At 46.6% G+C, this 16,032-nt stretch overlaps 1 protein-coding gene across 1 annotated transcript in view; it reads left to right on the top strand.

The window, feature by feature from the left end:
• The window catches only part of LOC135387717 (uncharacterized), a 74,927-nt gene that overhangs the window by 45,311 nt on the left and 13,584 nt on the right, over positions 1-16,032 (top strand). Inside the window, exons 14-15 of the mRNA XM_064616815.1 lie at positions 866-978; positions 2,289-2,397. Coding sequence (XP_064472885.1) covers positions 866-978; positions 2,289-2,397 — 222 coding nt within the window. The remainder of the gene's footprint in view (positions 1-865; positions 979-2,288; positions 2,398-16,032) is intronic.

Raw genomic sequence — 16,032 nt, 5'->3', positions numbered from 1 at the left:
TTCCCCGAGTCTCCAGAAATGGGCCCGAACTTCCGAAACTTGGACGGAGCATCTTTCCGTCGCGTCAAAAGAGCGCTCCCTCGCTCTTTTGACGAAGAGCGATGGAGGAATAAGCATTATCACCTATAAAGTGATAGTTCATCCGTGCATGCATCCATGATACCAGCAATGGGGTAGAGTACCGCCCCTGGTGATGAAACTCCCCAGTCATCATCTTGTAATAAAGTTGTTGTTTTTACCATGACAGTCCATATCCAATGAAAAAAAAAAAAGTGACATGAAAAATCAGCTGTCCAGTCTTGTGAAATATGTTCGCCTACATGCCCGACCGTGGCCTGGCCGGCGTTGTCAAGCCCCGTACCCGCCCGAGCTTGGTGGCTGAAACCCGAGCCCGGCCCAGGCACAAAAACGAAAAGCCCAGCCGGGTCGGGTTGGGCTCGGGCAAGCCCGGGCACGTGCAGGCTCTACTTGAATGTGCTCGCGCTGTGGTTTGGATCGCTTCGGCGCACTCCCCTGCCCCGTCTGAATGCATGAATGAGCTTCCGCCAGCCGCTAGGGAGAAAATACGCAAAGGAGAAAATGCACCGCTCGCGCATTCCGCACTGTTCGAGCGCCCGATTACCGGCAGAGTTTTTTGCGATTTGTATTGCAGCTCAGCTAGTAAAATGCTGGTATACCCGCAGTATTTCATGCAGTGTGAATAAACATGCGCTATCACACACACTACGCTACTAAACCAAACTTCGTCTGCATTCACAACCCACTAAGTGCAACACAGACGCGATGACCAGCAGGCAGTATCACGTCTCTATGGTATCGCAGGACCATAAACATAACCAGGACTAACCAGGACAAACTTTTTCAGATGACACAGAACTTGATCAGAGCGACGGAAGGGCCAATCATTGGTGTTGCAACGAAGGAGGGATCTGACGGAAAAGACAGCGGCGTACATAACAATCTCGCTCGCCTTTTGAGGTGAGTGTGGTTATTCTAGAGCAAAGGCGTCGTAACTTGTCATGGTACAGCGATACCATATACCCATGGTACCAAGTACAGCTCGCGTCAAAGTTGAAAACCGCTCCAGCCTGCGAAGCGGAAAGAGAGCCACCCCGACAGTGCCTATAGCAGAAAACAACGCCTTCATAACGAGGCTTACCCCTCTAGCTGTAAAAAATATAATGTTATTTCTACTGAGCATCACCGGGGTTCGCAGATCGGAAGTCAACTTTGATGAGAACTGTACAAGTTCCACATTCTTCCGGCGCGATGTTTGACAGCGTTGCCCAGTCTCAGTTCACGTTCGCCATTTAACCCAGTTGGTCATTAAGAACCTTCATAATCCTGTGCACTCTCGCTGCTTCTCTCGTCAACACGTACGCGAAGCAGGGAAAGGGGGGGGGGGAGAATTGCGTCGTAGAGCCCCAACTTCCAGCTCTGTCGTGTCTCTATCTGAGCGATGAGACGAGAAGTGTCGTAAGCGGTATGGCGAAGGGCGCAATCGGGAAGGGACGAATGGGCTATGCCAAGACGCGCGATGTCCAAAACTCTGTAGGCAAGCGACAGCCAAGTCCACGGAAACATTCGTTGGAGTATCAGGTCGGTCACTGAGCTGCTGGCACATAAGACGGAATAACTGCCATCTCAAGCCCTTCTTGCCGTTGGAAACACTTGGGCGAATTAGTTGCCTTGCGGGAGGCGTATGACAGCGGCCGGGTAGCGGCCAAGTCCGTGACCTCCGTGGCTTCAGCTAGCGCCGCGACAACATGGTAGAATCGAGTGTAGAAAATGGTAGAATTGAGTGAATGATTATGCCACTCAGGGCATGCAGCATGCCCTGAGTGGCATAATCATTCACTCAATTCTACAGCATGCCGCATGCTGTGCTTCCGCTTGACGGCAGGGGCGTGAGAAATAGCGAAAGGAGAAGCGTCCGCCGGAAAAGGGGCATGGTGAGAGGTGCTGGCGCAGGGACATGTGCCAGTGACGGTCGGGATAGCATACAGTGCCTTCGCCAGGGGATGCGGCAGTAGCCATCGCGTATGCGAGAAAATGCTGAACTTCGATTAATGTCGCCAGAGACGATAAGGGTTTGAAATATCGGGTCTGATCACGTTGGGGTCGGCTCAGTTCACGTTCACCATTCAGCCTATGGTTGCGCTGTCAGGTACATCGCACGCTGAGAGATTGTGGCAGATGAATTTCTGGCCAGAACTGTACAGTTTTTGTTGCATCTCTCGATGCCGTCCACCCTATGATTTTGCTAAGCCTTTGTTCTTTGTCTACAGAGCAATACAAGCCAGTTACGTGATCTTTCGTAGCTCGATGATTCGTACTGACAGCAGGTCTTGCATCGTACGCAGTCCTTCGCCATGGCTGGGTGCAGCTCCATCATTTGTAAGTGTCTGTTCTCATTATACGATCCATACCTCCAGTAAACTCAGCCGATCGCTAAAGTCAAGTTAGGCCGATCCGCCTGGGTTGTGAACAAATCAGGAAACGTTCCGTCAGTTGTGTGCACATCTTGCGAGAACTGGGCATCGCATTGGAATGTTGTATTGACCCAGGGCGTAGGCGCGACTGTCCACCGGGATACCCTGCCTTCAGTAATTCGTAACGAGGATAAACCTGGCTGTGCGCACTTGCACAGAGACTGCCCTGCCATACATGCGTAGAGCAAGACATAAATCTACAAATTAGACAAGTAAGCTGAACGCACTGCATGCTGTACAGGTGTCATTGCAAAGGTTAACACGCACGAGACCTGGCCAGACCCCTTCTCAGAATTGCCGGACACCGATACTTAAAGTTGGCTTGACCGGCGTACTCGCGACCCTCAATTGAAGCAATGCATTGAAGCAATTGAAGCAATGCATTCCGTCTAGTTTTGTTAGAATATCTGACCCCGAGCTTTAGAAAGAAAGGCCCTTCGACGGTGCACAAGTGCAATGGAAGCGCAAGAGCGTATTGTTCCTGGAGGACTTATTTTCGTCATGTTGGCTTCATGGAAAAATGCACCGGTGTGCTGTTTTTCTGATGTTGATGTTCAGTGAAAATGAGTTCTCCAGAAAATGCCCATATGGGACATGAAAGTTGTGAAGATGAATGTCGTTTTGCAGCTGTGGGATGCTCCAGTTTTGTTTCCAAGAGAAAAGAGATGAGGAGCTCAGTGTGGCTCGCAAAGCGCCTGTATCTTCATTCCTCATAATGGCGGCAAGGGGCGGTGTTGGCTTAGTGGTTTAGATGTTGGTTGGATCCGCGGACTGCTTAGTTGTTTTTTGTAAAGGCAGTTATGAGAGTAACGGCAGGGTGACATGTCAGAATTTTGGCTTAATAATTCCGTGCTGGCGCTGTGTCATACTGCATGCCTGTTCGATTTGATTTAGTTGCGGTAATGCTCTGCGATTGCCTGTGCGCTTCATATTTGAATAGCAAAGAATTTCCATTGCAGTCGGAGTTACTTCACCGTTACAGGAATCCCAGTCCTGCACAGTGTGACGTGTGTTTGTTGGCCGGTGAAATTTTCATTCATCGAGGTCGATGCAAAGCCAATGTGACGAAGGAATCGTCGTGTGAGCCAACTTTGACGCGCTCTAATGGTGAAACAAATTAAGATGCCATGTATGCTTGTTGTGTTGTAGACTTGTCAATTACTTGTCAGGTCAGGTCAGCTACGGGGGTACCTTGACTTTTTGAAACTGTAACGATATTCTGGAAGCCCATATGGAACTGTGTCCGAAACCACCCTTCGTTTCCAAAGAATGGCCCCATGTTTTAAATATTCGTAAATTAACCATCTCGAAACACACATGGGCGCCGCCATTTCCTGACGGCATTGGTTTAGGTGCCGACGTAACTGGTACCAGTGTTCTTGAAGACCTCCCTCCCTCTCTACGGAGCATAAGGGAATGTAGACAAGCAATGGTGGCAGGGAGCGTCTGCTTGATGAACGTACGTTTCTTGATTGCAGTGGTTCTTGATTTGTGGGATGGTCTGCCAACGCCAAAACACGTTGTTGATACCACCTGTGTGCTTAGGATCCACGCAGTTATGCTACCGCGTTGCCGGCCTGCGGCTAACTGGCGAAGAGCACCATGTACATCACGTATTATCAACCGGGCTGTGCTACGCCTGCGTACGAAAGTTATTTTTGCTATAATTTTAGTTCTATCTGATAAAGTAAGTCAACTGCTTGCTTACTTGCGAGACTCCGCTCTCCTATCGTAACCGCAGCATAACTTGCTCCTTGCGAAGTCGCACACTACGCCCGTCTCTCTCTCTCTCTCTCTCGAATACTTGGTGTTTGACGTTCCTGGAACAGTAATTAAGCTTCTTTAAGGGCTTTGTAATCGTGTGAACGACTCGCATACGGTAGCGACATACACGCTGCAGGTACGTGCTTAAGAATTTAACATGAATAACAACTCCTGAGCGTATTTGCCGAAATTATGCATTGAGGAGAGAGCAACCACAATATACAAGCACAAACAAGATACTTTCGTGAGCGCGTTCATGGCTTTTGAGAGCTCAAGAGTATAGTACTAAAAGAAAGAAGAAAGAAACAAAGGCGTAATACGTTGTACAGTACAAGTACACAGTAAAAGTTTAATAAAAGATTTGGAAAGAAGAAGAAGAAAAAAAAACCCCTGAAAAACAACCATACATTTGGCTACATCACTATTACATCTGGATCTGGATACTGGTTCCAGCAGACAGGTTAGGTCTAGGATTACTGCACATTTCCACACATTTCACAGATACTGTAGTTTTATGTGTAACACAATTTTATTGATCATAGAACTGCCTGACAGACCTGCATGAACAAGGACATTGGTGAACAAGCCAAGGGTGAACCACCACGTGTGAACTAGGACATTGCAAGATGGACAAACCCTTGGTGCAGTTGAAATGTCTTGTGGTCAGCCTGGGTGTCAAAATGAGATGATTACCCCACCAACCAGTCAGAGGTGTTGCAACACCATAATACCACATAAATGTAAACGAAGCTTCGTTGTTCAGTGCTAGACAACAGTTTATGGAACACGTTCCGGCACATCCCTTCATCGGAGCGACACGCTAGCAGCGACATGCCTAGGTAACCTAGTCTCCTGTTTGCAAGTCCGTACGGTCTCATTTCCTGCTAACGTGCATCTCTGAAGAAGATGCATGTTTCACAAGCTTTTGTCCAGCACTGTACCAATGTGTTTTTTAAAACCAAGATGGGAATAAATACGCCAACCATTGGGAATGGTTGTAGCTCTGAGGCCTGTGCTTTAGTTGGGCATTTGTTCGAGGGTTTTTATCTTGTAAAGTATGACATCTATCTTTCCCCGACACTCCATATAGTTCAAACGGCTGAAGAACCTGGAGTACCGTTTACCGTGTGCACATAAAACGTGTGCAGTTTCTTTCCCCATCCCTAAGCTTCTACAGAACCCACCGGTTAAGGATGAATGAGGTGCCAAAAACCAGAAATCGTAGGTACGAGACTGCTTGTACACATTCAGTGAAGCCCTTCTGAAGTCCACTTGCATTTAGTGCTTTGCAGGGTTGTCAATGTTTTAGTGTACTTCTGTACTCCTGTCGTGAGTTCGTGTAGCCTCTTGCTTCTTCTCAGGGTCTCTTGAACAGCCACCGCACACAGATTGGGCGCAGCTCCTGTGAGCTCCTGGACATAGCCTAACATGAAAATTAATATTATTAGAATGCCGAAAGCAGACCGAACTGGCCTGCACAGTAAAAGAAAGATGAAATTTCATTTTTCCTGCAGTATTTTTCCTGCATGCGTTCCTCTTCTGTATATACAATATGTGGCACACGGATACGGTAGAAATGGTGATCTGATATCTTAGATACATGACCGACAAACACCATTGAGGCAAGGTAACTCGTAGTGCACACAATGATGGGGGATGTCTTTCAGAAGACGAGATGTCGTCTACTATCCCTTCCAAGTGATTCAGTCCCTGCAAGGGAGGAATGCAGGACAGTTACTTTGTAATCGCTGCTAGCTTGAAATATTGCTAATGACATTCATGGAGCGAAATCTGCTTTTCAATGTTTCTGTTTCAAATCTGTTTCAATGTGCACAGCTTGCATGAAGACCTTGCTTCTCATGAATTTGTGAAGCAACACCATGATCCAAATATCCATGGTAATATTGTGAGCCAGTTTACCAGGACCAACTTCCCATTATCATTGCTTGTCCATGTGCACCAGTAGAGGTGGTTTACAATGCTGTGGCACCATCTTTGTGGCACCGGATGTTGCATCACCACTGCTGCTGCATGTATATTTTTCTGGGGCCTGAGCAAGGAGAAGCATCTATTATAATTATACCGGTTAAGGCTACCACTGCTAAAAAAATGTGCAAAATGCTTCTATACATTTAAGCTTGCCCCCAAACGTACCCCTTCCAATAGAAAATATGTTGTCAAACAACATACATAAGCTGAACTGCACATGTGTGTTATGACGGCGTGCACTACAAAGGGTATGTGGCTACCTCTTGGAACATGCAGCACGTTACAGCAATGTTTTTCATGAAGCGACATTACCTATCAGTATGAGCATGGTGACTGTCATCGCTTGGTGGTTGCTGGAGTCAGTGAATTTCAGTGAACAATAACACACTGGGATTTGTAGCATGTGACAACCTCGCATTACAATACACAGTACTCACAGACACAGCACAGCTTCGGGTATGGGGATGTGCCTTGGTTGGGAAAAAGCTGAACATGATCATGCAGAAGTGAAGACAGATACAGAGCGTCTCAAAACAGGAACCCTCGAGTTTTTGCTGATTTCAGCTGTTGTGGCTGTTTCATCTTCTCTGTGCCTGGGCTCAGGCTTCTCAAACTCATGCAATTTCGCAACCAACTTCTTTGTGAAACTGCGTAGTTTCACATACAGCGGCGGACAATAGGGCTCAGCAGCCCCATATTTGTCGTTCACATGGTCATATTGTGTGCAAGCCATAGTGAAAGTTCGTGCGGACACTTACCTACACCTTCGGCCCTTTTTTTGGTGCGATCCTCTTTGTCGTCGAACAAGGTGGGTTCCGCATCCCTCTTCAGCGTGTTTTCGAGTCCGAATCCACCGACAGGTGAACGACCTCGTAACATTGCATCGAGCACACACGACAGTTGTCTTGATAAGTTCAGAGCACTAAACCACTGGTTTCGTACTCTCCAATCACGCACAAGGTCAACTGGTAACTTGATACGAAACATCTTTGTTGTTAGCGTACCAGCTCGTACGACGAGGAGCAGAGGCATTCTCACAATTCTCTCACTCCGCATTTCTCATAAGATATGACACCTCAGACGAAATTGTGTGCACTGAGCAGCCGAAGGAAAACGATGTTGATCAAATTTAGACGAAGAGAACGGTGTTCGTGGTGCTTGTATATACGGGCGACTCTAGATTTCATTTTCAGCCTGACCATTGCTGGTGATTGCGAAGCCGCGAGCAAGTAAGCACGCCAACAAGAGCCAAAGCGAAAGCTGATCGTGATGTCATTGGTTCGAGCGAACGATCGGACGGCAAACAAAAAAAAATAAATTTCTCCGTAAATACACGGTACAGGTCCACTCAGTAGGCATAAATCTTTGTGCCTGCTTGCTCTTGTTGTGATCTGTAACAGTGAATTTTCCCCGGAGCTGACCTTTAAAGGAGCAGTCTAAGACCGAGAAAAAAATAATTTCACGCAAGAGATATGAGCGTAGCAGAAAAATATCGCGCGCAGATTGATTCTCACGAGTGCGGAGAGCTCTCTCCTACTCCCGTGGAAGACACGTGAGAAATGACGAGCCACCTCCATCACGATGTGACGTTGTACGTTGCGTCCACTCGTCCACTCCTAGGGCTCGCAAGTGACCTCTGCTGCGATCTGACACCGACAATTGTCAAGGTGACTGCGGGCTCCTTTCGCGCGCGTTGTTCTGCCAAGAGACGCATGCGCATCAGAAACGGCTACCTTTCCTTTCTTCGTCGGAAACATTGGTCGTCTGATCAGTCTGCCGCCACCCGCCAGTCGATTCTTTTCGGTTGCGCGGTGAAGACGCGCAGTGCAACGAAATCGGGAACTCGCGTGTGGATTGAGGTCAGCACTCCTCGAAAAGGGAATAGGGATGTGCAAGTGCAGTGCGAGTGGAAGTTGCGATCGTTGAACTAGTTCAATAAGTTGCACACAGAAAGAACGCACTTTGTTTGTCATGTTTTCCAGGAACGAATACGATGGGAGTCGCGTCATGTTGCATCGCTTCCCCAACAGCACGAACCGCCACCCTGCGTATCTCCTCACGTGAGACGCTGGATCTTTTCGTTAGTTGGAGACGTGTATAATAAACAAAAACAATGACTATAAGAGACACGATCGCGTTACCACTGTGAGCGTAATGTCTTATTGTTCGTTTGCACCTCTGTTTTATGCCTCAAATCAACAGAACATAATGAACCGCTGTCAACAAGGAGCATGCCGAAGCAGACGTCCGTAGCGAATGAGAGCACATTTAACGTTTGACGTCACAGTCAATGGGGAGTGGCTTGTGGCTGGAGCGCGCGAGCCTCCCGGCACGGAAGCGATGTTATAAATCGAATGTAACAACCGAAACAATGTTCAGCCGAAACAATGTAACAATGTTCAGCCGAAATATTTTACGAGAACGATTTTCACACACTGCTTGACAAATTAAAAACTGTTTTGAGCCATTTAAATTTCCTTTCCATGCTCCTGTAACACGAATTTTGGACCTGTGCCTGTTCTTTGCAAAGGCGAGGTTCATCGAATTTTCATTAATTGAGATCGATGTGACGACTGAATCGTCGGGCGAGCCAACTTGACGCGCTCTAATGGTGAAAATAAGATGCACAAAGCGCCACGCTTGTTTGTTGTCGTGTAGATGATTGACATGAATTTCGGACCTGTGGCTTAAACGTCATTTGTTCCTTGTCAATGCGAGACTAATCGAATTTTCATTCATGGAGATCGATGTGACGACTGAATCGTCGTGCGAGCCAACTTGACGCGCTGTAATGGTGAAACAAATTAAGATGCAAAAAGTTCCACGCGTGCTTGTTGTATTTTAGACGCTTGTCAATCATTCAACATGAATTTCAGACCTGTGGCTCAAAGATGCTTTGTTCCTTGTCAACGGGAAGCTAATCAAATTTTCATTAATCAAGGTCAATGAGACGAAGGAATCGTCGTGTGAGCCAACTTTGACGCGCTCTAATGCTGAAAATACGAGGGGTGTTCAAGTCAAACCGGGACTTTTCATTTTTCGCAAAAGTAAACTGAACTTACAGGCGTGAAATTAGCTTCAACGTAATCTCCGGCTGCACTAATACACTTGTCCCAGCGTTTCACGAAAGCTTGGATGCCAGCAGTGTAGAAATCCTTACCGGCATGTTGCAGCCATGACCGCACTCTTGACCTCGTCGTCGCAGCTGAAGTGGCGGCCCCCAAGCAAACGCCTTCAGTGTCCCGAAGAGATGGAAATCGCCGGGGGCGGGGTCAGGACTGTAAGGGTGATGTAGCAGCAACTCCCAGTCCTGTTAGTTCCTGTAAGGTGCGTGTCGTGAGATGCGCGGTATGCGAGCCTGCATTGTCCTGTATGAGGAGCACTCCTTTGGTGATGAGGCCGGCCGCTTTTGCTTCCCCTATGCACATCCCTGAGAACCTGGCAGTAATATGCACTATTGCTGGTGGTACAACTGGGCAGAAAACGCCAGTCTTGTCCCAGAAGACCGTGGCTATGACCTTACCCGCAGGCGGGGTGCTTCGGAACTTCTTGGGAGCTGGGGAGCACTGGTGTTTCCCCTGTTTTGATACGCGTTTAGACTCAGGAGTGAAATTGTGCACCCACGTTTCATCGCACGTAAAGGATTCGCACAGAAGTATTTCGAGGCAGTTCGAGACATGTTATCCGTCGGTCCTTGAGGACCAGGCGCTCCACCAGTGGGATGTTCTCAGGAACTGACACTGGGCTCTGAGCCGCCCCGGCTGGGATCGTCCTGCACTGATGTACGGCCGTCTCGGAACCGTTTGCACCAAAACCGTTTGCACCGTTTGCTAAGTGTATCGTGGCCATACTGAGCCTGAAGTCTTCCATTCACGAGAAAAATCATGACCATTCGCTGTTCGATGTGGGCGCTCACCTCGTTGTCGGTCATCTTGTCCAGCACGTGTCTTCTGGTTTGCACAAACTTTGGACCACCACGTGGTGAACGCGGAGGCCTGTCGCGTGTGAAAATGCCTAAAAAAGTCGCGCGAGCCATTTGTACACTCAGGAGGGAGAAAGTCCCGGTTTGACGTGAATACCCCTCGCATATATATAGAGGTGCTAACAAAATCTTAGGCAGACAACGAAGATGTAGGAAGTAGGAAAAGGGGAGTTGGGTGATTCCACGTGAGATCAGTTTCAGTTTATTTATTTAGGAATGCACAATACACGTATGATGCAATAGGGACTGCGAGGTTGACCCTCTAATGCAGTCCCGTTTACAAACACTTGTTCTAGCACAGTAATAATGGTAATGTGGAGCATCTACAATCAAGGACACATGGATAATACTTCTTAAACAACAAAGAACAATTAAGTTTCACGCCAACAGATACACACACACCTTTTAGAAACACTTGTTCCAGCACAGTAACATTGGTCGTGTGGAGCATGTGCAGTCAAGGACTCATGGATAATATTTCTTAAACAACAAAGAACAATTAAGTTTAAGTTACAACAGAATTGATAAGGAAGCGGCTATACGAATAAGGTGTAAAAGCAGCAAGCCGACTGTGTCGCGATATGCAAAGTAACAAAATAATGTAATCGGTGCCTATGATTAGGCGCACAAGTGTGCTGCCAGGCGTCTACTAAATTCCCTTAAATTTGTGGAAGCCCGTATGTCGCAAGGTAAGGAATTCCATACTTTTGGCCCCTGGCAAGCAATGGAGTACAACAAATAGTTTGTTCTTGGAGTGGGAACAGTAAGGGTATATGGATCTTTTCGCAATAAATAGGGTGAGGTATATAAAGAAGCCTGCACGTGCTGAATGTTCATGCCATGAAATATCTTAAATATCAAAATGCACAATCTTTGCTCTGCCAACTTATATGCATCAAACAAAGACAATGCATTGAACGCGAACGTGACGCTGTCATTAAAATGTGAGGAAATAATTACACGTAACGCATGAAAAATGCAGATTGGCCGCAATAGAGTCTGATACGCAAGTCCATAAACTTCTATTGCGAGAGACCTTAGCATCGATAAGGCGTAGATCCCTGATGTATTTTTTGGTGGGAGACATGATCCCGCCAAGATAGGTGTTTGTGGAGTACAACTCCAAGGGATTTTATCGAAGTAACTCGGGGTACGATGTGGTTTGACAGCTTGAGACAATGGTACTGTGTGTGAATGGGTTTCGACGTTGCAGAAAAGAGAATGTAATGTGTTTTGTTAATATTAGGAACAAGTTTACTTAAAGATAGCCACTGTACACATCTTTCAAGTGTTGTATTAGCTTTGAGAGCATATTGAGCTCCTTTTTGAAATAGAGCATTTATTGACTTATCTTCAACAAATATATTGGTGACATCTGCGTAGAGTATTGATGTCGACGTACCGGCTAAATAATCAGGGAGATCATTTATAAATAAAAGAAAGCAAAGGGCCCAGAACTGAACCCTGAGGGACACCAAGTGAAATCGAGGACATGTATGAGTTGTTGCCATCCAGGCTGACGTATTGGAGTCGGTTATTTTTCTGAGTAAGAGCATATGGTTAATTAAATCAAACGCCTTACTGAGATCTACAAATATTCCCATCGTATGTATCTTCGAGTCAATGTTCATCCTAATTTTTTCTGTAATAGCAGCGAGCGCAGTGGTAGTGGATCTCCCTCTTCGAAATCCGTATTGGGATGCAGAGAGAAGTCTGTTGGCGATGAAGCTTTCTAGTCTATTTAGTATGATCCTTTCCATTGATCGGTCTGTAATTATTAGCCATTTGTCGATTACCTTCCTTGTAGATAGGTATAACTTTCGCGATTTTCAGCTCGTGCGGGAATATTCCTTCTTGAAACAGGCTGTTCATTACTTCCGCCAATGGCGTCTTGGCCGCCGTGGTGTCTTTATGAATGGCTTTAGTAGTGAGATTGGAATATATACCGTGTCCGATTGATTTAGTAGATTGATCTAATAACAGTGTCTACTTCTGTGGGATCTGTCTGAGTCAGAAAGAAGGTCATGGGATTGCGACAAGGAAACTGGGGGTTGTTATGATCACGTGGCAGAAATGATATCTTATCAGTAATGTGTGTAAAATGATGTGTGTAATGTGATTAAAAGCATCCGCTATCTGGCCGGGCTCCGTAGCCAAGTCGCCTTTCTCATCAATTCGGGAGTTGATCTGATTTCCTGTATGCCCTCTGTAAGGCAAGGTGGATTGCACTCCAAATTTTTTTGCCATAATTTCCTGCTTCTTCCTGAAGTTCTTTCCTTAGCTTCCTTCAAAAGTTTCTCAGGCAGGTCGGTCCCGTCGACCTCCCGGATTTTTTTATACGCAATATATGTTGAAGCCTAGGCCAGCGAAGGGAAGAAAAGAAACTTTGAAGGCGTTGGAGGTACTCCGCGGGGAAGGGCAGGTGCCGTGGAGGGAGAAGAAATCTGCAGGGAGCCGAACAGCAGACCCGCAAACTACTTCAGCGGAGCTCCAGCCTAGGTCGGGCTTCAGGGCGGCACGGATGCTCAGGAGCACCAGGTCATGAAAATTTCGGTTCGGGTTCGGTCACGGTTTTCTCGTCCGGGTTCGGTTCGACACCCTGCCCACGATGGTGCACAACTGCGTCAGAATTTCCTGGTGTATTATTTTCGCGGTTTCATGGTAAAATGCATTGCTTGTATTTCGTGAAAGCAATGTCTTCCCCACAAAGTGTTGTGCTCTTCGAAAGTGTTTATGTCAGGCATGAAAGGCAAACCTGTGTTTTACTTTCCTTTCCCTGCAACTGTAATATGACCCAGTTTTTCCTACGTTTTTTTTAAGGTAACTATTGGCTCAGTTCCCTTTCGAATCTGTTGCGTCTTGAACCCTCACGATGACAACATTCTGTGCTGTTGGTTCAGTGGTACAGATGTCGATTCTAGCTTTCATGTTTCCGGTCATGCCTTTCTTGGTTTTCATGAAGCGAGTTTTGAAATTACGGCAAGGCAAAAGCGTTATCATTTTCTTGCTGGATGGCTTATTAATGGGCACTATGACAAAACTAGTATGCGAAAGGTAGGCCACTTTCCATACTATAGGTCGTACAGCAGGTCCCAGATTTGCAGAATTCAAAGGTGTTAACGTTAGAGAACAACAGAGAAAGCATCTTCCGCCATGTTTCCAAAAGCAAGGAGTGGTGTCGAAATTTTTGTTGAATTTTATTCGTTCATCGTTAACAATGTGCTCTTGTTCGCACTCACAAGGCTCCCCATGCATTCTAATCAAAATGTCATAACAATTACTGCACGTCCCACGGAGGCTGCGGATTAAGCATTACAGTGCTTCGGACTTGCATCCGTGTTGTTTACCGCTTCTCGCATATTGTGTCCTCAGCGTGTGCTATACTGCGAGGGCTGTCGTTGCGGACTATAGTCGTACTATTGTTTCACGTTATCAATAGCAAACGCATAAAAGCAGCTGTTTTAGCAGACCGTTTGTAAGGTTGTCTTGATTTCCGGCTCCAATTGGTAGTGCGTGACGCAACGAGACCTACGACGCTTATCGACGCAAGCCATGTTATGAACGGTTTGCCTCATTCACCCCATTGTTCACCCCATTTCACAATAAAGCAAACCAAACTCCCGCAAAATCCCAGAAGAATAGCGATTATCTGCGAGAAACGTCATGGACTTCGCGACTTTTCGCTTGGTGTAGTGGCCACCGATAATGATGCTGCCACGCGCTGCTGCGCTGGCTCGTCTGTTCTACTGGCACCGCCCTAGCCTGAACTTATACACATCTGCTCGCTGGGACATTCCATCACCGCCGGACTCGTGTAGAAACACACTACACTATACGAGACTACACTTCCACAGCTGCGATTGCACCTTCCTTTTTCTCAGTTCAGAACCAAACACCAAACACCTCCAAGATAAGAAGGCGTACGCCCTACGTCACACAGGAATGCCCGCTGTTACAATAGTGGATGCTGCTATGAGGTCAGCGAAAGAGCGAACGAGAGGAAAGCTCGAAGCAGATAGCAAAGCCAAGCAGGCCTTCATACATTAATTACACGCGCAGGTCTGACGCTATCTAGGAGGTGTTGATTTACCAATTACCTTTTGTACCCAATGTCACTGTGCTGCCACCTGTATGTTCTGAAAATAAGCACTCTTCCGCTTTCCGCTTAGGTTTATTTATTTTATGTATTAGGGGGTGTTGGTAATCGACAAAGCTTCTTGATCATGGCGGGAAGAGAGCGAGACGCAAAATTTGGAATTAAGCATTGGAATGTCCTCATGACAAGGCCAGGAACACACTGGAGTAAAAAGGCGCAAGTAACAAAGTGCACCGCAGTCATCGAATTCGTTTTCGTAGCTTGTAGATAGGGATTTGGGTTTTGGGAGTTTATTTATGGGCATTACTGGTTATTGCTTCAACGCTAAAGTGACAAGCTTTTCGTGCGACGCACACTCAAGTATTCTGCAATTTCAGATGCACCCTTTCCGTGTACAGTGCTCACTGTTATGCAGCGGTACTTACATACAACAATATCTGCATCGCGATCACGGGACAATGTGAGCTCCTCGAAATCGGGGTACCCCTTGACGTAGTCGTAGGGCAGCTTTCGCTTGTGTCGCTTCCTGTCGTCAGCAGTGTAACTAGTTCCCCTTTCAAAGAGACCACTCCGTATGCCCTCGGTTGAATGCTCATTTTAGTGCTTAGGTCACGTGTAGGACAAGGAAATCGGGAAACAGACTGGGGGGAAATCCGGGCGGTGAATCGTGGTCGGCATGACTGTCGAAGAAAACGCTAGGTCACAGAAACTATTATGTCGCGCTGTGGCCGGTATCCGACACCCTGGACACAAAAAGAGGCCAAGAACAATAACCCGGTTGTCAACTTGTCATGGAAAACCTCTGTTAAGCGGAGGAAGGGAGTTGCCTCAGGACAGAAGCCGGCTTCTGTCCTGAGGCAACTCCCTTCCTACATTCTACCGGTTCGCTGGATTTCTACCCATCTACATCTGTTAAGCGGAGTATTTCGGATTAATCCGAACTGCTTAAATTATATTTTTCGGATACATCCGAAAACCCGGAACCTTCTCTTCTCTCTCTCTCTCTCTGGTCAAGCCAGGTAATCCACGTCCTTGAGATTGTTGTTTCTGAGACTCCAAACCTGCAACTTGGAAGTTTCAATCCCTGCTAGTCACAGGACCCGTAAGGAATGTTTCATCTTCTTAAATACACCTGTACGATAAACCTACTCCGTCAAAGTCAAAAGAAACTGATCCTTGTCAAACAGAAACACACTGAATATAAACAGCCACGCAAAACGTGCCGTGTACCTCAAGCAACGATTGATGCGTACCTGTTGGGCTTGCTAGCGGGAGTAGCAGCCTTTCGATAGTTCTTCGCTTTGGCTTTTGAGCTTTGTGGAGGAAAATTGTCGGCACCCGCACCATGTATATTTCTGTTATTCATAAATGATGTTGTTAGAGAATGATGTTGTTATTCTAGAGTGAAATCAGTGGATGATCAAATCAATCTTAACCAGTCACTTTTCTAAATGCGCTGTGCTGTCTTACCAACAGGAACAGCCCTCTTATGTACGGTCATGCAATACGTAAGGCTGATACGTATAAATATCTGGGTCATGTCAAAATTGTTTCGTCAAATGCTCTGTAGAAGCTTGGCTACCTGAAACGAACGTTAAAATTGGCCTCCACAGATACCAAGGTCCTTGCGTATAAAACCTTAATACGTTCTGTTGTTTGGGACCCTCATTTCAATGCTGACATTAATGTTCTGGAATCAATTCAAAGTA

The sequence above is a fragment of the Ornithodoros turicata genome, chromosome 3 (assembly GCF_037126465.1).
Source record: "Ornithodoros turicata isolate Travis chromosome 3, ASM3712646v1, whole genome shotgun sequence".
Taxonomy (NCBI): domain Eukaryota; kingdom Metazoa; phylum Arthropoda; class Arachnida; order Ixodida; family Argasidae; genus Ornithodoros; species Ornithodoros turicata.
This window is presented reverse-complemented; position numbering and strand designations above follow the sequence as displayed.